This window comes from Acomys minous, assembly GCF_964271855.1.
Source record: "Acomys minous genome assembly, chromosome: 11".
Lineage (NCBI taxonomy): Eukaryota > Metazoa > Chordata > Mammalia > Rodentia > Muridae > Acomys > Acomys minous.
The window spans coordinates 7,704,868-7,728,271 of record NC_140492.1 but is presented as its reverse complement, the minus strand read 5'-3'; the positions used below and the strand labels follow the sequence as shown (position 1 = coordinate 7,728,271).

General features: G+C 48.9%; 1 protein-coding gene across 2 annotated transcripts in view; it reads right to left on the bottom strand.

The window, feature by feature from the left end:
• The window catches only part of URB1 (URB1 ribosome biogenesis homolog), a 57,436-nt gene that overhangs the window by 8,642 nt on the left and 25,390 nt on the right, over positions 1-23,404 (bottom strand). Inside the window, exons 15-32 of one of the 2 annotated variants that reach the window (XM_084801873.1) lie at positions 22,882-23,001; positions 21,519-21,635; positions 19,502-19,640; positions 18,690-18,860; positions 17,610-17,803; positions 16,222-16,440; positions 15,022-15,201; positions 13,214-14,060; positions 12,329-12,527; positions 11,503-11,686; positions 8,540-8,598; positions 5,919-6,112; positions 4,907-5,017; positions 4,735-4,798; positions 3,800-3,971; positions 3,422-3,530; positions 664-824; positions 149-260 (exon numbers count right to left, since the gene is read on the bottom strand). In XM_084801873.1, the coding sequence (XP_084657999.1) occupies positions 149-260; positions 664-824; positions 3,422-3,530; positions 3,800-3,971; positions 4,735-4,798; positions 4,907-5,017; positions 5,919-6,112; positions 8,540-8,598; positions 11,503-11,686; positions 12,329-12,527; positions 13,214-14,060; positions 15,022-15,201; positions 16,222-16,440; positions 17,610-17,803; positions 18,690-18,860; positions 19,502-19,640; positions 21,519-21,635; positions 22,882-23,001 (3,352 nt within the window). Of the gene's footprint in view, positions 1-148; positions 261-663; positions 825-3,421; positions 3,531-3,799; positions 3,972-4,734; positions 4,799-4,906; positions 5,018-5,918; positions 6,113-8,539; positions 8,599-11,502; positions 11,687-12,328; positions 12,528-13,213; positions 14,061-15,021; positions 15,202-16,221; positions 16,441-17,609; positions 17,808-18,689; positions 18,861-19,501; positions 19,641-21,518; positions 21,636-22,881; positions 23,002-23,404 lie in introns of both variants that reach the window. The other variant, XM_084801872.1, reaches the window with a different exon arrangement.

The following is a 23,404-nucleotide window of genomic DNA, read 5'->3' as shown; positions in this document are numbered from 1 at the left end:
GGAGAACCACAGGGCTTTGAAATGCACGATTCCTCTGCCTCTCGGAGTAATCCTACAGGCTGGGGACTGCGCAGCAAAGCAACCTGTTGCGTGGACTCGCACAACCTCATCGTGTCTGTTTCTCCTCAGCTGAAGTCTATCAGGGTACCTGGCTTCAAGATCTGCAGTGCTGCCTTGGCAATGAAAAGCGCCACGATAAAAGGGAGCCTCAGGTTTGGAGCTTTAATCCCATCCCGGACAACGTCCAGCAGATACAGAACCTGAAGAGAGGGAAGATGAGCGATTTCTGTTACAGCTTTGCAGGGAGCGCCCGCTCCATGCCCCCTCCCCAAGCTCCCTCCAGCCCCCTCCCACACACCCCACACCCCCCGCCCAGGAGAACAGAAAGCCACAGCGGGAAGCCCAACACCATGCCCTGGAAGTTCAATCTGCCCCTGCTCCTCCACCACCATGGGGGATGAGTTTCTGGGGGTCAGACATTGTGGATGGCAGCTGCCTTCACCACCCAGTTTAAGTCACAGACACGTTCAACAGAAGGAAGCCATTCTGTCTAGCCACTAGAAGACAGTGTGTAAAGGAGCCCGTCCTCATTCTCCTCTGGGCCTTGGGGCTGTCCGTGCCTCTCACTCATGCCTTCTCCACAGATCTCCACCTCCTACTCACTTGGGCCTGTTCCCGGAAGCGAGCACCTTCTAGGTGTGAGTAGTAGGCCGCTAGGACAGAGTAGGCTGCTGCTCGCATCTGGGGGTCATAGCTGCTGAGGGCTGCCACAGTTAGACCCAGAGCATTTGAATCCAGAAATTTTCGACAATCCACCACAAACTCTACAGAAAGTAAATTATAGCATTAAACATATGATTCAAGAGTCATAATTCTTTTTTTTTTTTTTTTTTTTTTGGTTTTTCGAGACAGGGTTTCTCTGTGTAGCCTTGGCTGTTCTGGACTCACTTTGTAGACCAGGCTGGCCTCAAACTCATGGAGATCCGCCAGCCTCTGCCTCCTGAGTGCTGGCATTAAAGGTGTGCGCCACCACCGCCCAACTCAAGTCATGATTCTTGTACAGAAACAAAGGGAGTAAATATAACAATCATGAGGGTTATAGGTAACAGAACAAAAGGTTTAAGAACAGTACAAAAGCCACGCTGGACGGTTTTGTGTCAACTTGACACAAGCTAACGTCATCTGAGAGGAAGGAACTTCAATTAACAAAATGCCTTCATAAGATCAGGCTGGAGGCAAGCCTGTACACAGGGCATTTCTTAGAGGGCCCAGCCCATGGTGAGTGGTGCATCCCTGGGCTGGTGGTCCTGGGTTCTATAAGAAACCAGGCTGAGCAAGCCATGGGGAGAAAGCCAGCAAAGCAGCATCCTCCATGGCCTCTGCATCAGCTCCCGCCTCCAAGCTCCTGCCCGCTTGAGTTCCTGGCCTGGCTTCCTCCAATGATGGACAGTGATTTGGAAGTGTAAGCAAGAAAAACTCTTTCCTCCCCAACCTGCTTTCTGGTCATGGTGTTTCATCGCAGCAACAGATACTGAGGAAGGAGAAACGTCCTCTCCTATGGTTAGCCTCTGACACAATGCAAGAAACAAAGCCATCTGGCTGGAAGGGAAACTGATAAACTGTGTGGCATGAGCACTAAAACAATCACAGCCAGCCCTTGGCAAAGATAAAACTGAGCCAGAACTATGATTTTACTCACATTGCATACACACCAGCTAAAAGACAGAGATGGCCAAACTAAAACCAGAACTTAAGTGCTGCTGCTTGAAGTTAAAGCACAGACTGGAAGCAGGGAGTGGGGAAAGACCAATCAGGTGATTGTTCCAGTAACTTATAAACTAATTTCCAATTTCTAACAACTGATGCATTTTGGTGTGGAAAGAGAACAACAACAACAAAAAAATTAAGGCATCAAACAGTAGATAAAATGAATACTGTTTGGAGAGTAACAAATATTCACGCATGGACTCTATCTGGGAGAGAGACCACCTAAAGATTTAACTTATACTTATGAGACGAGCTGGAACTCTGGTGGCTGGGATAATCTTAGTAACTACTGACATTCTAAGACAAAGGAATTTTCCATGTTTCCATGAGGGAAAATCAACTTCCTATTTTGTGACTTTCTCTGTTGCTCTATGGTCTTGGCTTTGTACTTACGGAAAAGGGCTGCCCTTGGGTGCTGAAAATATAACAGGCTATTTAGAAGTGGCTATAAATGCTGTTCTGTTTAAGAACCACTTCTACAGTAATTTGACCTTCTAATACCAGCTTCAAAATCCTGAGATGCACAGCCAGGACCAAGGATAGAATCAGAAGCACCCAGGTCTAGTGGACGCTGACGGCCTGTGGCTCTGCTCTAGGAGCAGCAGGAAGTGCTCCTCAGCCTCTTTTTTACATGACATCCTCAGTCATGAATTGTGTAAAAGGCTCTGGAGAGAGCTGAGTTCAGGCTATGCCGGCTGCCTTGGCAGTTATGACTCATGAGCTGCAGACAATAGCCCCACTCTGCCCTACACAGGATCTGCTGTGGAAAAAGCATCTGTCGCTGCCACTGGACGCAGCGTTGGCTGGCCCTGGCTCTTGGCCAAGGACTCAAGGAGGGGAGGTAGGAAGGTCATGGAAGCAGGGCCCATCTCCACCAGGGGCTGGAAGTAGAGCAGTAAGACAGAGTGAGACTTAGGACAGGGTCAGCAGTACCTGCCTGTAGTAGCAGTGAAGACAGAGCCTTTTGCTACATAAACACACACACATACAAAAAATAAATAAAAGTTTTGAGTAAATAAAAAGGAAGCCATGTCTAGAAGTCAGATACAGAAGTTTTTATTGTGTGTCTTCAAGTTTTAACCTTCTATCACCTGGATTTAAAATTTTGAATGCATTATCCAACACTAAAAATAATTACATTAAATTCTCAATTCTGGGAAAAAAGGAACAATTTCCCTTGTTCTTCCAATTAGGTTAGGTGCAGCTAAAGACTCTGAACATAACATCCTGCCCACGGCAGGCAAGATGACTTAAAAGATAAAGGTGTTTGCCACAAAGCCCAACAACTGGAATTTGATGCCTGGAGTCATGATAAAGCATGAAACTGACTCCTTCAAGTCGTCCTCTGACCTCCACATGTGTGCTGCGGCATGTGTGCCCAACATCCTATGCACAGTAATAATGACTGATTAAAAAACAAACAACCCAGGAAGTCTGCAATGACCGGAAGGGAGAGAAAGCAGATCAGCTCAGGCGCTAGGCCAAGGAATGGCAAGGCGACTGTGCCTGTGTCCCAGATTTGTACTGAAGAACTCGGCCATACAGCCAAAACAAACACACAACACCCTAAAAGAATGGGTTTCCTGATCCAGCCTAACCTGTGAGCAATGACAACAGTTAAAGCAACCTGACTGAAGTCGGCCAGCACACTCACCTGGCCTGGTCAGTTCCCCAAACAGGTGTAGAAGAAAGCAGGGGTCATAGAGGCTGTCAAGGTCCACTCTCACAGCCTTGTCCTTAAACACCAGTGGCTCCTGTGTGTCCTGAAACAGGCCAAGCCAACAACATGCACAGATGCTGATTATCTGAACGCTGGCCCCACGGTCAGAGCTCAGATTGCATAAGCAGTTCTATACAAAGCAGAGTTTACACACGGAACCTGATTTTTGAGATTCACTTCAAGATTGTAAGGAGTAATAAATAACACAGCGAGACCAGTGTGACCCAGCTTCAGTGATGGACACTGAGGGTCCAGTCTGTACCTACGGAACAGTTAGAGTGGCAAGGGGGAGGGAGAGGAACAGCACCATACCTCAGCGGGCAGCAGCCTCCGGTACTGCGGGAAGTGCAGGATGGTCTGCATCATCCGGTCTGGGTCCAGCAGGCGGAGGATGTCTCCAACGCTGGGCTGTTGCCACAGCGATTTACCCAGGCTCCTGCATGTCTTGTGATGTTCCACAGCTGCTGGGCCCCACAGCAGAACCCTAGAGCCAGAGAGGAAAGCAGACTGGACCCACCAGGAAAAGACTGATGACAACAACCCCAACATGTAGCATCAATCAAGACTGAACACAGCTCATGCCAAGTGCCAGTCTGAGTAAGCACACATGCTCTATTACTTAATCTGCAATACAGCTTCTGAAATGGGCACAGTGATGGTGCCACTGAGGGTGCAGGGACAGCTGGTAATGGCCACATGAGTTGCCACCACACACTACTCTTGATGTATTTGGCCAGATTGGCACCCAGTCTGTGCACTGATCCTGCAGCTTATACTATGCAAGTTGCATGGCCACTCACTTGCTGGCTGGTGAATAGCAGAGCTGGGATTCTACAGGGTGGGGTGTGGCCCCAAGGCAGGGTAAAGCTGTTACAGGATCCTGACATCCTGCTGCCCACAGGAGGGACCACCTCATCAGGGCTGCCACACAAGTCTTTAGTCAACACAGCCTGAAGACCCCATCCTGTATAGTCCCATGATCCCCTGCAGCTGCACACAGAGGCCTGTAAGATACCGCAAGGTACTATGGTGTGAGTCTAGTTCCTGCCAACACTTATGTGGAGGTCTGTTCTTAATCCCCAAGTGTGCACAGTGGCACAAACACTGCCACACACGTCTACCTTCATACGAAATAAGGAAATACAAACACTAATAAAAGGCTCAAACAACAGTAAAAAGGAATGCAAAGCCTGAATCTGCTGTGTGGAGGGGCGGCAGCAGTGACCACCTGTCAACCCAACACTCACCTGAAGCTGATCAGACTGAGGTTGTTCTGTTCGTACGCCCGAAGGAGAAGTAAAATCTTCTGGTCTAGAAGGAAAACACAGGGCACTTTCAGGAAACTGAGCCCCTCAAATACATAAGAGGGTACACCCCACCACCCCTGCCCACATAGTCTGACCATCAGGTCCTCCTCACCCAAGACACTGAGGGTCGCACTGTAGGCTCCAAGTAGCACAGCAAAGTGGCTGCTCTCACAGACAGAAGGGCACATCCTCACCACTGTGGACATCAGGTCCACCAGGGTTTCTGTAAGATACAACACAGACATGAGCACCATGAGACACAGTCTCAGGACAGCGGGGGAGGGAGCCTGGAAGCTGGAGCTATCCTTTCTGAGTAAGGCTGGGCTTTGGGCCTCCATCCGGCATCCTCTCCAGGATCACAGGCATCCCTATAATAAACACATCTTCACAATCCCTATCTCTCCAGGACTCAGAGTGTAGGCTCAGGGTTTACCCACCACGCCCCACCAAAATCTAAGAACCTAAGCATCCCCCTAATTATGCCACCACAGTCTCCAGTATGTATACTCCTGCCTGCAGAGAATGGACCCCATTTTAACAATGTGCATCATTAATTTTCACCTAACAGTTTTCTGTCTTCAAGCTAGCAGTTTATGACAGACCAACCCTGTGCTCAAGTCTAAGTAAGGGTCTGGGGGTGAGGGCTTTGAGTGCCCAGGACATTCAGATTGTGCTCTGACAGTCAGCGCAGTCCACACTGCACTCAGGACCCGTGAGCTCAGTGTGCACACCAACTCAGCTGGAGACAGTATAAATCTGGCTTCTGCCAAGTAAGTTCAAGACCTTGCTGGTCACGTTCAGACTCATTACAAGATTCATCCGGTTAATTCACTCCTCTCAGTGCAAATGTCCACATCTGTTTTCCCATCCCTCCCAACCTCTCCTAACTCCAGACTTTTAACACCAGGTCATGTCAGGGCCACATGAGCCTCAACACAACCTCCATAAACCAGACAAAGCCTTCAACAGTGAACTTCTGCATCACGTTTAAGACAGAGGAGATGTCTGGACCTGGACTTGAGAGTCAAGGATATTCCAGTTTTACATCTGAAAACAAAGTGGGAGTGCTTTGGTGCACGGCTAGCTGGATAAAACTGGAAGATAGCAACTGAGTGCAGCGTCACCTTTGACTTGACTGTCTAGAGTCTTCTCTTCTTCAGATGTCAGCATGGTTGGCAAAAACAGAGAATGCTGGGTGAGCATCATGTGGACCACTGGAAGCTGGACAAGCTTTGTGTGCACGGAGCTCTCTGGACTATATAGAAGCTTCACGGCATCGAGCAGAGTCTTCAAAAACGTGAGGTCCTGGTACCGAAACCTGAGCAGCAAGTCAAAGGGAAGAGTGTCATGAAGGGAAGTTTATTTCTTTTTTCTCTTTCTTTTTTTTCCCCTGGTTTTTTGAGACAGGGTTTCTCTGTGTCACCTTGGTTGTCCTGGACTTTGTAGACCAGGCTGGCCTTGAACTCACAGTGATCTACCTGCCTCTGCCTTCCAAGTGCTGGGATTAGAGGCATGCATCAATATGCCCGGCTGGAAGTTTATTTCTTAAAAAATAATGTTTGTTCTTAGAATTCTAAAACTACAAAGTTGACACTTTTACAGTAGTGGTGCACACATTCATCATCTGGTTCTGTCAGTGGCATGCTTAGTACTTGTTTAATCACAGTCCTATCTGTCCACCATGACAGACACCAGAGACCTACATCATGAGGAGGCTTTTGTCATGATACAGACATCACAGAACGGACTGACATGGACTAAGGCAGCTACATTAGTTACTAGGAGCCGTAACCTCAAGTGGGACCACCATCACACACAGGGTGATCGCTGACCTAACCATCTTATGGAGCACATGGTTCAATTTTCTCTGTGGCACAGACATCAAAAGAACTTCCTGTTTAGATGCCCCAGCAGGCAGCGCAACTGAGTGTGAGGATCACACTCTGCAATCGACCCTGCTAGTCAGCTCTGGTCCTTTAGCCATCTGAACTACCCCAGACTATGTCTCAAATCCTTCAAAACCCACTAAAGGAAGAAATCTATGGAAAATCCTTATAGCTCTATGTGAGTGCTTGGATGTCCCAACATTTGTCATGAAAAAGTTCTGTGCTCCCCTGGGAGAGGGCGGCTGGGCAGAAGCTTCATCAGTTTCCCTGAACATGCTGACACAGAAGTGGTGTCATGGTGCACACCTGCCATCCTAGTGCTTGGGAAGAGGGTTGAAAGCTGGAGGCAGCTTGGGCTACACAGTGAGACCCTATCTCAAAACACAAGCAAAAAAGAAGAAGAAGAAGAAGAAGAAGAAGAAGAAGAAGAAGAAGAAGAAGAAGAAGAAGAAAGAGAGAGAGAGAGGAGAAACAGTAGTAGTAGAGGTGTCAGTCACTAACCTGGAACCATCCTTCTTTCTTCTGCATGACATTTTCTCTGAATGCTGGGCATCACAAATGACCAGGAAATGAAGATTATAGGCACTTTACATCATTTCATGGCTCTCTGAGCACCCAAACTAAAGAGTCTGGCCACAGCAAGTGTGAGTGAGGTCGCATGAACTCTAACATACTTATTCCACACTTTTGCTCATGTAGTGACACTCAAAGTGTGCGGAGACTAACAGTCATCAGGTCCCCGACCAGCACTATATGTAAAATGGGTGTCAATAGGCACCCACAGACATGTAGGAGTCACTGCAGGGGCCATAAAGGTAGGGAGGGCTCGGGGAACAGACTAGTTGTCCATCAGCAGGGAACAGCTAAACAGATCATTGTACAATCTAAAGATGGTGGTGAAAATTGATGACTTTTAGATCTGTATGTTTTAAATGAAAAACATCTGAGTTTTAACAAATGAAAATACTGGGCGATGTTGGCACACACCTTTAATCCCAGCACTAAGGAGCCAGAGGCAAGTAAGATATCTCTGAGTTTGAGGCCAGCCTGGTCTACAGAGAGAGAATTCCAGCTAGAGCTACACAGAGAAACCTTGTCTTAGAAAACAAACAACACAAAAATAAGACAAGAAATGCTATGAATGTTCAAAATGTCAAACACATGCAATGAAGTGCTGTGCTGTGGAACACACTTTGCCACATAAGGGACGTGGCTACAGCTCAGTAGTATAAAATACTTATTTGCCTTGCATTTCTAAGGCCATAGGTTCAACCCCCAAAACTCCCAAAACAAACAAAACCACAAAATAAACATAGCCTTGGAGGATGACAAGTGTGCAGTGGGCAGAGAGGGGAGATGAGAATTTATTAGGAATAATATAGAAAACTGACATTCATCATGTTTGAATACGGCTATAATCTCTATGCTTTAAATTTTTAAATTTTTCATATTTACTTACTGTGCATGTTTCTGTGTGTGGGTGTGCATTTGTCACAGCATGAATATGGAGGTCAGAAGACCAAGTGTACTCTGGGCCAGAATCAAACTCAGACTGTCAGGTCTGGCAGCAAGCACTTTTATCCGCTGAACCACCTTGCCAGCCTGTTTTGTTTTCTTGAGATAGTCTTATACAGCCCAGGCTGGCCTTGAACCTGCTATGTAGCTGAGCATGACTTGCAACTTCCTCCTAATGCTGCACTGCAGACATGCAACATCTTAGCATTCCCAGTTTTTTTTTCTTCTCTACAGACAAGGTGACAGCTGCTCTGTGACTGGTACCCTAATGACAAACTAAAGAACTGTATGGTCAGAAGACCCACGGCTTTATAAGCAGCACCAAGAAAATTAAATCAGCTTACTTGAGTCCTGTCTTCACAAACTGCTGCCAGTCACCAGGGTCAACCTCCTTCAGTGCATGCTAGGAAAAAGCAAACAAAAGTACACAGGAAACATGTCAGTGAGCTGAAAATACTGAGAGCTCCACTGTGCGGTCTTCAGAGGGCAGCCAAACTAGCTCCGGTTCTAACGTTCTGATTCATGGTTACTAAGTGCCCTGCTGCCCCTCCTACCAAGCCTGTCAGTCTATGCTGTGCTGCTCTGGCCACCTGTGCCCATTCCCGCTGAGACTAAGGGGACAGAGACAGGACAATAAGACTAACACATGTAGACTTTGGATTTACAGCAAATACAAATGAAGTACCCAAACCACACAAGGCTTTGAGACAGGGTCTCATGTAGCCGGCCTTGCAGTCCCATAAGCTGGGGTGACCGTGAACTTGTACTCAGCCTGCCCTTCGCCCTGAATGATGGACTCCAGGTGTGAGCTACCGTGCCGTTTACTCAGTGCTGGTCACATATCCCAGGCTGTGTGCATGCAGAGCAAGGGTTCTACTCACTGAGCTACAATTCCTTCCTTTGCCATTTCAAAAAGTAGCACTGACATTTTATTAGCACACCCAAGCACACCAAAGGTGCAGAGGGACATTTCCTGAGTGGTCTTACTATATTTCCACATCGACCTTTTCAGACAGCAAAGGTGGGTTTGCAACTAGCCTGTTACTGAGGAACCAGTAGACAATACTCAGGGGACACTAACTGAACCCAGGACAGTGTACAGAGGGAAGAGGTCTGTGGAACATGAGGCACCCGCTAAGCGGTATGTCATCTCCAGCCGGCCAGCCATGCATGGAGACCCCAGTGCCACATGTGATGGAAATCCCCCACTGAGGGGCTTCTGACTCATCACATCTTTACACACTGCTCGAGCGCGCGTGTCCCCCCACCCCCAGCAACTGGTCCTTCAGGAAGTCACCTGGACATAACTACGACTACACTCAGCACTGAGCTTGTCAGGATCTGGAATACTCTAACCTGTGGGCCTCCTGTGAGGGGTTTCTACTTGGAGTTAACAGGTACAAAACCCTACCCTTGGCAGCACCATCCATCCCATGGTCTCAGAGTGCAAACCTCGGAAAAGCCAGCTAAGCACCCAAATTCATCTCTCTCCACTTCCTATACAGATGCCACACGATCAGCAGCCACATGCTGCTGCTACGCTGCCTTCTTTGCCATAGACTGTAGCTATAAACAGTGAGTCCAAACAAGCCCCGCCTACTGCCAATTTGTCACCAGGTATCATGTGGGACTTACCACATCACTCTTTTTTGTTTGTTTTTTTGAGACAGAGTTTCTCTGTGTAGCCTTGGCTGTCTGGACTCACTTTGTAGACCAGGCTGGCCTCGAATTCACGAAGATCTGCCTGCCTCTGCCTCCCTATTGCTGGGATTAAATGTGTGCAACATCATGCCAGGCCACAGCACTCTTTGTAACAGCAACAACCATGGAAAGCCATCCACAGGTCTCAATGGTGTGCTAAGCACATTTAACTAGGAGATCAACAACACTGCCAATGCCAAAGTATGTCTGCAAACCCTGGTTAAGGGGAAATCTGTGGATGGGGCACCGTGGATGGGGCACCGTGGATGGAGCAAAGGGACCTGCAGGTGCTAAGCCAGCACTCCACCACTCAGCTATTTGCAGCTCTGCATTGCTGATTTCTATAGTAGATATGTTTGTTAGCTTTATGATTACAAATCCCAGGAAAATTCAAATTTTAATGGGATTAGGGTAGACATCATACATGGAATACTACAAAAGTCTAGATACTGATTTCCATCTCTGTAAGCCACACTGAAGGGAGCACACTGAAGTTATGCCATGTTAGTTCCTATTCCTTTAAATTCACAGACCTATGACACAACAAATTAAGTCTGGAAGTACAGGCTGTAAGGTTTCATATATATATATATCACTTTGTGATTTATAATGAACTCACAAATGAAAACTCCAAGCAGCTAGACTAAGGTAGCCACTCAAACACTGGCCCACACCAAAACGCTACGCAGCTCAGCGTGCTCGTGAAGCTGGGAGCTTTGCTTAGGGTTTTACAATAACAAGAACAAGGGTACGGTACATGCTTGGAGGCCATACGGCATCCTTTGGGGCTAACACTAACTTTTAGGATACTATTTCCATACTTTAATAAAAGGAATACATCTCATAACAACTACGAAGCTTCAGACTAAGTGGCTTCCTGAGGCCAGTGCTGAGGAACTGGGATGACAAGCCAAGGCCGTCACAGGCCAACTGTGCAAGCCACACTCCAAACACCCATGTCAGCCACAGGGAAGAGGTGAGATGCGGGGACGGATGAGGGTAAGAACGACAGATTCCTCACTGGAAACAAAGTAACCCAGAAGGCAAGAAAGCAGTAGAAATAAAACAGTTAAGGAAAACTAAATGGTCAGCTTTGAATTTTAAACCCAGTGAAACTTTTCCCAATTCATCCTATGAGGCCTGCCTTATGCAAAACAGAGGGATCCATCACAGGAAAGCCAAAGTAGACATAACTATCCCTTATGCACAGAGGAGCAAAAACTCCTAACAATTTATTAGCAAATCAAATCCAAAATACAGAACAAGATCATAATGCATTATGGTCAAGTAGGTTTATCCCAAGAATACAAAGCTGACTTAAAATTAACTAATAAAATTAGTCTGTTAACAGACTAATTAAAAAAAACAGACTATAACATCTCAGTAGATTTTTTAAAAAATGTGATAAAATTCAACATCTACTCTGGTAAAAGATGACTTACAAATTCAGTGTACCCCACCCCAAGTCTGTTCCTAGCCACAGCCCCTCATTTCCTATATATGAGGCCACATTCATACCACACCACTAGAAATGGATCTCTGAGGTCTGGCTTGTCTGGCTCCTGTCCCTCACACGTAGCCAGGATCTCTAGGGAGACACACTTACCAACAACTCGCTTAATCTGAGCAGCATTGTCTTCTCTTGTTCCTGGGTGTTTTCATCTGCTGGCTCCCGGCCACTGAAGGACACAGCTAGCCACTGCAGACAGGATGCTAGGAGGGTCTTCCTCCATGCACCCAGCTCTTCTGACCCTGCCAAGGCAGCTGAGACAGAGTCAGCCACGACCCAACTGCAGCAGGAGACCAGGGTGGCAGAGTTACAATACTGCTAAGGCCATATGGCACAGAGGCCCACAGTGCCCACTTAACATCACATTGTCAATGGCATCAGTACAAGGAAGAAAGAACAGGTCTCCCCACCTTGGCTATACTGACACACAGGCTTGGCGCTTTCTTTGGAAAACTGCACTATTAGAACATTTAGTGGAACTGGGCGTGGTGGCACACAGCTTTAATCCCAGCACTCAGGAGGCAGAGGCTGGCGGATTGCTTTGAGTTCGAGGCCAGCCTGGTCTACAGAGTGAGTCCACAGAAACCCTGTCTCGAAAAACCAAAAAACAAAAACACCCAAACCAAACCATTTAGTGGCACTCTGTCCTCTCTACCCTCTGGAGACCAGAAACCACACCCTCTCACTCCAGTCAGACCCTGCAAAACAACTTCTGGGGTAGCTGCTCTCTCAGGGCATCAGCCCCAGCCATCCAGAGTCACGTGCAGAACTGCGCTTCTCCAGCCACGGCGGCCGCTCTAGTCAGAACTGCTATTACATGTGCTGACACAGGCAGAAAGACGCTTTGCACTAACTCTCACTATACATACCAAAGAGAAAGGTGACACTAAGAGAGGCCACCCAGTAGCCTTAGCTTTCATACCTCTTGTGACTGCTCAGAGTTTGAAGCAAGCTGGGTAAGTGGTCCATGAGTACACGCAGGTCTTTGGTTCTTGCAAACGGAAGGAGCTGGGCCAGGGCCTCCAGATGCAGCTCGTATTTGGAAGGCTCATCAAGATGAAAACATCTGTCTCGTACTTTTCTCCACAGGGCCCTCAGGACAGGAGTGACAGCAGAGGACACTAGGCAGACACAGAGCAGAGGTTACTGTCACAATGCAGGGCACCCGTGAAGAAGCTGCCTGCGGCGAGTCCTCCTTTAGGAAGCACCTGTCACCAGGGACACAAATCCAAAGCAACAGGGGAACCACTTCTACATTCATATAAATACCTTAGTTGGAGGTGGTTGGTGTAGGCTCAGCAAGGGGAGACAAATGGACTCACCCTGCCCAGCATGAACTCACAGTGTGTAATGGGACAAAGGATGGACTAGCCCTCAGTTACTTCCCCTCAATCAGAAACAGCCAGACCACCCCCAATTACTACCCACCCACCTTGCCTTTCAAATCAGTAATAGGCACCTGGGGCTGTACCTCACTTTTTTTGTGTGGGAGGGGAGGAGGTTGTGACAGGGTTTTTCTGTGTAATTCTGTCTGTTCTGGAACTCACTTTATAGACCAGCCTGGCCTCAAACTCACAAGATCCACCTGCCTCTGCTTCTGCTGGGATTAAAGGCGTGTGCCACCAGCCCCCAGCTTGCACCTCACTTTTTAAGGTCAAGAGACAGATAGGACATTGAGAATTCTCAACTTTCTAAGCCTAAAGAGATCCAGTACATATGAGGAACACAAATGACAGGGTTTAAGATGGCAAGCCATTCCATTTTGCAGGTGCAAACTCCCAGTTGCCAGGGCCAGCTCTTCCCATACCTGCTGCTGGCCGCATGGAGTGTCCTTGTGTCCGGTGCTGGAGGTACATGTGGATGAGGGGGAGGAAGTCCTCCAAGTGCTCCTGCAGGCTGAGCCCCACACCAGGCTGCCCGCACCACAGCTCAAACTTCAGTAGGTGGGTGCTGCTGTGCTGAAGGAGCAGGCAGGCGATGCCCAGGGCCGTCTCTGTCCGTCGGGCCAGGCAGTACTCAAGTAGGTCAGCTGGGACCACGGGGGCTAGCACAGGCTCTCTCTGAAGAGTCTGAAGGAATACAGCGTCCAGCTCATGCTCAGCCAGAGCGGGGAGCAGAGCCCCCAGGCCTCGCACGTACTCAGCGCACCAGAGGAACTCACTGCTCTGCAGCTGGCGGCTGTTTGCCAGCAGCTGTACCAGGGTCTTTCCAAGACTGCTTAGCTGTCGCTCCTTCCCTGGAGACTGCGTGGCTCGCCGGGTCAGCAAGTGGGCCTCTGGCAGGCCCAGTAGGGCCAGGGTGACCTCTCGGATCTGGACACTTTCCATGTATGGATGCAGCTCTCGCAGGGCCTCCAGCTGAGGCAGGGTCTTAGGTTTTGTGGTAGAGTTCAGAGTCATGGAGTGCAGCTCTCTCAGCACACTTTGGGAGATGGCTTCTGAGTACTTGGCCAGGAGGCCCGGCTGACCCAGCTTATGGAGAATTGGAGAACTTGCCACCAGTAGCTGAAGGGCCCCCGCACTGAAGTGGGCTGCTAGCAGCTTCACAAGGATGGGGCTGAGCGTGTGTGGGGGCAAAGCTTTCTGCTCCAGGGCTAGAAACCAACTCTCCAGTGTGGGGTGTTTAAGGATGGCCACCAGCACCTCCTCTAGTGTCTGCAAAACAAGTCAGGCGCACAATATTGTGTATGTACCACAGGCCAAAGGGAAGCCACAGCGACCCAAAGGCATTCTGTGTTCTCAGTGAAACTGAGCAGGACGCACTCTGCAAACCTCTCTGTCCTTAGCCCTAAGTTTTATGTCACTCTCAGGCAAGCTTGCCACTGTCAGGACACTATAGCCCTCTTGGGGGGGGGGGAGGTACTGCACCTCCCATCAAATCCCTGCACAACAATGACGGCCACTCTGGGGTACAGTCGGTGTTCCCAGGCCAACATGTCATTACCCAGCAGAGCAGTGACCAGACAGCAGCCCCTACGCAGGCGAGACAATGAAGTCCAGATATGTCCCACACATCCTCCAAGTGTGATTCCCGGAAGATGTCCACTGATTCCCAGGACACAAACAAGCTTCTTAAACCTTGTTTATTTTCAAGGGAAGCGGAGGAACGTATTGTATCTTCTTCCCAACAAGGCTTTGCCAGCCAGAAACAGGAGACAGGAGTCCAGAAGTTCAGTGTGGAGGCCAAGGGAGGAAGGCCCTATCTTAGTAAGCCTGTGAGGCGAGAGCGCACGTCTCCCTTAGCCCAGCAGCAGGGACCTGCCTCACTGCAACACAGCAGCCAGTGAAGCGGGAGACAGGAGATTGGGATAGGTAACATGCTGCAGGGCACCCCCAGTCAGCCAATGGCAAAGCTACCTGACCCTCACTCCCACCCCCTCAAGGGGCCCAGAGTAGAGGTACAAACTAAAGTTGTAGGAGTGACTGGGAAGACAGAGCCCAACTCAGCCAATATTTCTGGGTCACAGACGGCTTGAACTATTTCAGCTACAGGTTTCTATATTTCTCTATTTTCTTATAGTAAACATATTTTAAAACTCAGAAATAGACAGCCAGTGTCTGTAACCTTGTGGGAAAAGAGTTAACAGGCTGCTGGAAGGCGGAGGTGGGGGCGTACCTTGTCAGTGGCCAACTCAAGTGAAGCCACAGATTCCATGTCCAAAAAGAGATCAGACTCGGCCCGGGCAGCCTCCAACTTGTGCTGGTTCTGGGCATCCAGCTGCTCAGAGTGGACAACCAGGTGCTTAAGGAGATCCAGGAGGAGCCGCAGGACGGCTGGCCCCACACTTCTGCCCAGCTGTAACAAACACAGACAAGGAAAGGCTGATCCATCACCAGAGGAGTGACCGCCCGGCCCCAGAAGAAAACTGCAGAGGCAGGCAGACAAGGCAAGACTCACACGCAGGGTTCCCACAGTCCTCTCACACAGGAGATTTGCTTCCTCAAGAACTGTGCAGCCATCTCCCCTTCCCCGTTCTTCCCCAGAGCCCAAGCTGTAGCTAAGAGAGCACGTGGGCATGTACTTGCTATTTAAGGGAGCGTGGGACACAGAAATCTCATCTTCCCAAACTTCAGGGAAACACAAATGTTAACTTTGGCTAAAACAAAGGTAAAGATGGCTCAATGGGTAAAGGCGCTTGTCACCAAGCACGACGACCAGAGTTCCATCCCTGGACCCACACCGTGAAAGAAGAGAACAGACTCCTCCTACATGCCGCCCTCTGGCCTTCACATGTATGCATGTGCACATGCACATAAATTAAAAATAACTATATAAATAAGCACATAAATAAATAAATAAAGGTATTAAGGTTTTTAAAAACTTTGATTGATTTGTTCATTCATTTATTATATTCTGCCCACTCACCAGAAGAGGGCGCCAGATCTCACTACAGATAGCTATGAGCCACCATGTGGTTGCTGGGAATTGAACTCAGGACCTCTGGAAGAACATTCAGTGTTCTTAACCTCTAAGCCATCTCTCCAGCCCCCCTTTTTTGCTTTTATAAATAAGGGGAACAGGCCAACAACAACACCTAAACTAAGGAGCACACCAGCACGTCAGCAGAAAGTTTGACAGTGAGCTACCAGACTCACACACCCCGAGAGGCAAGGCCTGGCCATGCTGCTGCAGCACAGGAGGGACCTCGTCCTCAGGACATACTGCCCAGCCAGGAGACTGCATGGCTGCTCCAGAACAGAGGTCAACACGGGGGGGAGCAGCAGCGCTAAGAGCCCAGGCTCCACAGGAGGGTGCAGAGTCAGACAAGGGCACATGCTGTGCAGGTGAAGGGCTGGGAGGAAGAAAGGCACCGACCTGGCTGAAGTTCTCCACTGTGCTCCTGAGGTACAGCAGTACCTGCTTGGCTGAGCACAGCACCTGCTGCAGAGCTAGGCGTGGGACAGCAGCCAGCAGCTTTGACTGAACTTTCTTCTCCCCAAGTGTGCGGCTTTCATACGCTGTTTGCAGCAAGGTGGAGAAGCAGGAGGATGAGGGGGCGCTATGGGGCACAGAGCTGCTGGACACCTGCAGTGGCTGAGGGATCAAAAAGGACAGCATGGGAAAGAAATTACCTTGAAGCAAAGGCTGCACACACTGCTGACAACTGGGGTAACGTAATGAAGGACACTTCACAGTAAACAGGCAGGGCAGCGTGGCACTGTACCCACAGGAACTGCACCTCAACACCAACAACCAGACACCCCCTAGCGTGTGCCTGCTGACAGAACGAGGAGGCACCGAGCATGCAGTACCGATAGACTTTTAGTGAGGAGCCAGCTGCCACCAATGGGATTTGATCACTGTGTTACCAGGGTGATACACTGAAAAGTAGGAAAGAACCACCCAAAGCAAAGCCCGTGGCAGCGGCTGCTGCAGCAAGCTACCTGCCCACCCGGGAGGATCTTCTCGAAAAGGATCCGGAGCAGGGCTGCTTCAGAGAGAGCTGCTCAGTAATAACCACCAAGCTGCCCTCGAAATCTACCCACATGACTCACTTCAGCAAATGAGCTCAAGAGCTGTGTGCTGAAGGCCAGTGACTCTCAAAGCTTGGCCCGAGGACACTGTAGCAGCAGCGTTACAAAAGCCGATTCTCAAGATCTCACCTACACCCGCCAGCTGTGAGCTACTCAACAGAGGGTGAGCACCAACACCAGGGCACAGGCAGAGCGGCACTGAACTGAACTGCCTGCTGAGGAGTGGAGACCATGGCGTCTGTGCAGAGGAAGGTGACAATGGCTCCATGGCTACCATCACCAAAGGCCCTAAGCTTTCTACATTCTTAAGCACGGCTGAACTAGAGTGGATCCACACGAGTCCACAGTGAGAGTTACTCTGTGCCCCAGACAGTGTTTAGACACACAGCTCGGACAAGGATCTTCCTCATCACCCTGTGTCCTCCTCCAGGATCAGCATGGAGCTCACGGGGCGCACTGAGGGGCAGGCCTGTTAGCTAAGCACACAAAGGTCTGTAGAAGGCTGCAGAGACAAGCACTCCACTTTACTTGGTAAGGGGGAAGAGGAAGAGGCCACTTCCTGTTCCAAGCTGAAACAGTGACAAGCCACCTTTCATCTTTAGGGAGCTGCTCCATCCACACAACGTGTCTGACACTCCTGACTGTACAGCATCGGCGCCATCTAGCTGTGTGTCCAGCTACAGCGTCAGGAAGAGACAGACACGCAGGGGAGCAGTGCGTGCAGCTCACCAGGGCCTCCTGGGCTTGCTCAGGAATCCAGAGACTGTAGTATCTGTGAAACTGGGCAAGCTGCTGACGGCAGAGCAGGCTGGCAGGCTCAACCCTGTCGTAAGACTGCAGCAGAAGACACAGAGCCAGGGGGTCCCTCTGGGTGTGGAGAAGGTCGGTCAGCACTGCAGTCAGGTAAGCCATGACGCTTTCCCCTGCAGAGGAGGAGGGTGGCAGGGTCAGCCGGTAGATTAGACTACTTCTATGAGATACACAACAGACTTAGGAACACTGACTGCAGAGAGCCATGAAGGGTCAGATGCCCATGTGGGAAGGTGCAGGCTTCTGTAGTGTCTCTGGTTCTATTTCAATACACAGCGGGCACATGGTCTGACGTCAGGGCCTCAGACCTGCAAGTGGACACTCTGGAATATGAATATCTAAACCAACGCTACCTGAGCCAAGGACTTGCATGTGGCTCTCCTGTCCCTTCCTCTGCCTTGGCACACAGGCCTCTCCAGTGGGTAAGGTGCGAACATGTCGCCTAGTCCCTCTCCAGGCATAGCGCTCCCAGCTTGATCAGACCCTCTAGGATAACCAGGATGGCCTTCCCCATCGATCCTAGAATCCATGCCATCCAGATGGTGTAGCTATGAATGGGAACAGCCTATGTCCCTGGGCCACTTCCTGGAAGATGGCCACCTGGCCTGTACTGGCCCATGACAAGGTCAGGAACAGACTTTTGCCCTCAAACTCCTGTCATGTGGGCTCGTGTATTGTGAAGTCTGGGCACTCCAGACTGCCATCATCTGTGGGTGTTCTCAGATCTAAGATACTTGGGAAACCCAACAACACCTAAGATTCGTGCCTTCCCTGACTGCAGGACTGAATACAGTTGGTTATTGTAGCCATGTGAACACGATCTTCCAGTCCTCACAGACTGCTTTGGCAGTAGCCTAGCCAGCCTTCACGGCCATCACTGTGCTCTGAGCTCCAGGCTGAGCATCCATCACTCTGAGGAACTGACTGCTGGCTCTTTGCACTTTCAGCCCCTGGCGTTCCCAAGCCTGACCTCCACAGACACCCTGACTGCACAGGTACCTGCTGCACTTTCTGTCCCAAGGAGCAGCTTGTTCCTGGCTTCCAGCGCTGCAGGGACCAGAGCACTGAAGGGGAAGGTGAGCAGGAGCATGTCTTCATCTAACAAGAACCCGATGTCCTCGTCCAGGCCCTCGCTGCCTTCCACCAGCACGTCCACCATGTCCAGCACATCTGAGACACAAGGCGGGAGGCTAGCTTAAGTAGGAGCCGTCAGAGGATCCCAGTGTAAACAGACCAAGACAGGGAGAGGCAAGAGAATCATAACAAGGAGAAAAACAAAACAAACAAAAAAGTAGAAACTTCTCTTGGGGAAAATGCTTCCCAGAATTAGCCTCTGAACAGGTGAAGATGTGGTGCAGTCTTTATGGTATGTGACAAAGCACAGGCTACTCAGCTAAGGTGGAAACTAAAGCCCAGGAACATGACCCAGATGCTCAGACAAGTAAGCTGATACTCCCCCAAAGGCGATGGCACAGACTAGCTAGGCTGGGCACCTAGGTTTCGAGAAGTACCTGTGAGAACCAAAGTGACTTGGCCTCTCTGTCCCCAGCTCTGTAAACTATGCATTAAAGAGGACAAGCAATACCTTCCTCACCTTAGAGCTGTTAATGAGGTTTCCACGAGAGCTGTAAAGAGCTTAACAGGGCCACGACACAGCAGACAACACCCAAACAGAAACAGCCAGCAGGTAAGTTCTCCACTTACGGCCCAGTGCATAAATGATAAGACAGCTTCAGGTGCACACAAGGAAACAGGCTGCCTGTACTCTACCCAAAGCTCAGCACAAGCCTTGTTCTGGGCACAAAACCTACCATCAATGTGTGAGACGGGAATGCTGACATCATCCGCATCCTGCTTCCCCACGGTGGCCTGCAGGGTGCTGGCTTCCTGGACAAACTCGGAAGCTTTGTCTGTGTATGAGTAAGGATTCACCACCAGTGTCAGTAAAATCTGAACAGAAAAGAGGCAGATGAAGACAGTTAAATGGCAAAAAGTAAAGGGAAAAGCCCAAAGTGCTCTTGGTCAAAATCAAGGGAAGCAAGAAAATGTTAAGTGCCCCTTATTAAGATTAATAATATAATCTTCCAAAAAAATTTTTAAAGCTTTTTTGTGATACAATTTAAAAAAATATCTTTTCTACTTGGCTCTTTGAATGCATTTATTCCTTCACACAAAAGCAAACTTCTCAAATGAGACAAAGAAGTGTGCAGTACAGACTGCTATTTCAGATGCTGGCATGGGGTGGACTCTCAGTGTGAGCAGGATTGGGAAGTGACTCACAGCAGCAGCTCTTCCACCATGTGTCTGAGGAACAGCTCAACATTTAGAACTTATGGCATGTGGCCCTCCAGTTAGCATAACCATATGGGTGGGCCTCGGAGAGGCAGACTGCCTCCTGGACTAGTGTCCTGAGGACTTCATGCTGTTATGGAGCACAGTTCCGCTCGCTGCCCCTATGGTCACCACACCCCTCATAATATATGAGTTGTAATGAGAACTCTAAGGAGGCTTCCAGCTTCTCACTGGGCAGCATCACTAGCGCTCACACTAATAATGCCTGATCTCTTTCAGGCATTGCTGCTGGAGCAGATTAATGATTCAACCACCATTCTTGAGATTGTTAGCAATGGCCACCACTCTTAGAGAGAATTTGGAAAAATAGATTGCTTAGTAAGGTCAGGATGTTTTTGCTGGTAGTTCTGATGTAGAAAATTTTAGGAACAATTTGAAGTAGAGAAAAAGTACACTCATAAAGTGTCTGTTTTGAGATGGGTGAGCAAGAACAATAGCCCAGAATAAGACTGGCTGACATGCCTCTTCCAAGCTGGGCTGCTGACTGAGATGATGATTCAGTGTCTTGTACCCATTTTTGCCCTCAGCTTCCTGATATGATTTAATAAAAATATTAATGAGTAAATGTGCACCTTGAGGATATAAAGTAGAAATAGCTGACTTTTTTTTCTATAAATGTTTGGGTTTGTCTTTTAAGATTTTTGTTAAGATTACTTTTTAAAGAGAATTGATTCTTTGTAGCGTGCTGGTAAAGAAAAGCTGGCTGAAAAGTTACACTGCTTGCTCACACTTTGTTAATATATAACAAGTTGCTTAGTTACAAATGTGTATGAGTTCTTGAGAATAATTTGTTTTTCATATTTGTTTCTCACCCATAATATGTAAAACATTTGATCATGTGAGAGTATCGGGGAACATGTTTTTGTTACATATACTCATTGAATTTGTTCACTTAAAGAGAAACAGAATGTAACCACATTGTGATTTGTGTACTTCTTGAAAGATCTTGCTGGGATATATAAGCTGTGGGACAAACAGTAAAAGTTGTTGGAACTGGTTCTTTGGAGTTTGTTCCATCCATCAACTGTATATATGTGTCTATGTACTGTAGCTGGAGAGGTTAGAATCTTTTTCCATCCACAAAGATGTGTGTGTGTGTATACATGGTCTTGGGTTCAAATTCCATCTTTGGAGTTTGCTCTATCCACCGTGTGTGTATGTGTGTGTGTGTATACATGGTCTTTTTTCTCCTTTCTTTTCCTTTTTAGATGCTTGCTACCACCAGGAAGTTATTAGCCCTGGCCCACCACCAAAACCAATCAATTCTGTCCCCTTTGCTTACCACTGTCAGTGGAAGCCACTGTTAGTTCCAGCTTAGAAAGTTACCCTCAGAGAAGGTCTGTTGGGTGATTGGCCAGCTGCTTCTAGGCCCTGGCAGCTGATCTAGGCCCTGACTCAGTTTACCTTGTGGTGTTGAAGCTGGTGTGGCCAAGTCAGGGGCTCCGAGCACACTGCTCTGTGCAGCTGTGCACTTACCCGCTCAAGGAACTGAATGACGGTCTCCTTGTGCTCGTCTGCAGTGCTGTCCAGGTGCTCCAGCCACAGTGCCAGTTCTCTCCAGGTGTGTTCGAACACACCTGTGTCCCGCAGAATCTGTTGGCAGTGGAGCCATGAAAGGGTCAGAACACAACCTGTTTTCTGTGCAGCTGCAAGTTCCAAACCAATGTGCCAGACTACAGGTGCACCAGCTAGTCTCCCAGGACAGAGCCCCAACTGCTGAGGACACAGGGCAAAGAGACCACTCCATGACCCGTTGGGGACAACATGGCTCTGTTGTCACTGTTGTGTTCTTCCTTTCCTTTTCTAAGTGTGTAGTAGGAGAATGATCCAGGTGTTCTCAAGGAACTCGTTTTCATCTGGATTTTCACAAGGGCCAGATAAGCATGTGTAAGCCGACCCTTAGCCTGATGGAAGAAGCACACCACTCCTACCATGGTAGAGCCAGGTATGAGGCAGGATCTCAGTTTGCCAAATAAATGACAACCTGAGGATATAGGAGGCTGGGAAGCTAAGTGCTCTTATGGCACAGAACCCCACAACAGTGTGCACCAAAATCCCCGCCCCTTGTCAATTCCACTTCCACAGTTATTAATCATGACATCTGGCTGGGGCACAGTTCATAGCTAAATGGCCAGTAGGGAAAGGACGACCCAGGAGCAGGACTCAAACAGAGTAGGCCTCAAGCAGCTCAGGTAAGCTCAAAATGCAGCAACGTCATCAGCCCATCAAGGGAAAAAAACCACATCTTGGCACACTGAGAGCACTGACTGCCACTGCTGGGGTTTTTGAGACTGGGTACGGCAATCTGGCTGCACACCCACTGAGTCTGGACTACAGGTGTGTATTATGATGCCTGGCTGCACACCCACTGAGTCTGGACCACAGGTGTGTATTATGATGCCTGGCTGCTAACGTGATTCTGGGCGAGTGAGTGTCAATGCAAGAACGAAGAGAAGAGAACCAAGTCCTTGCTCCTACATACTGACTCTGAGGACACCTGAGCTGTGGGTGATGGACAGAGTCAAAAAGTTGAAAGGCCCAGAGAAGGCCCAGTGGGGGAGGGAGGGAGAAGGCACAGCTCTGGAAGTCTCCCATGGAAACAGAATATATGCTGAGTCCATACTGTGCTAGCTGTGACTGACTGTCTCACATTTTACCTTCCAGCCCCTACACATACACACAGACACAAAATAAACATTATAAAAATTAAAGTTTACTACACTCCAAATAAAAACCCACAAAAATCTACTATACTCCTTCTAAACACCTTCTAAATTATCTGTTATAAGGAAAGTCATGTCAATACTTGTCAGATGAGAAACTGCTACAGGAGACTGACCTTTATGACCAGCAGTCTAGTCGACGACTTGAGCTGTAAATGGCTGCTGTTCACAAACATCTTCATGAGCAGGTAAAACACAGAGCGTTCTCCTCCGATGATTTCTGCCTCAGGGCCTTCCTAGAGTTTGGACATTGTCTCAAACGTTTGTACAATTAACAAGGGCCGTTACCTGCTGAGCAAACAAGTGGCTGCACGCTCAGACACTGCCACGCCTTTCCCTCTATCTCATTTTAACTACCACTCAGAGAAGAGTGCTGGGACTCTACATCATTCAAACGCTCCAGCAGCAGCAACACAAGCACTCCTGTGAGCCACCGGCCACAGTGGGGGTGCTGCCATGCCAGCCGAGAGCTGAGGCTGGCAGATATTGGGCATGGTGTTTGCATGTCTTCAGCAGCAGCTTCTAGGACCAGACTGTTGACTCCGGAGGGAAGGTCGGCAGGGACCTCAAACCCCAGATGCTGTCCCTCCTGTGCACTGAGGGTGACCAGCATGATTACATGTGCTTCTGAGCAGCTCA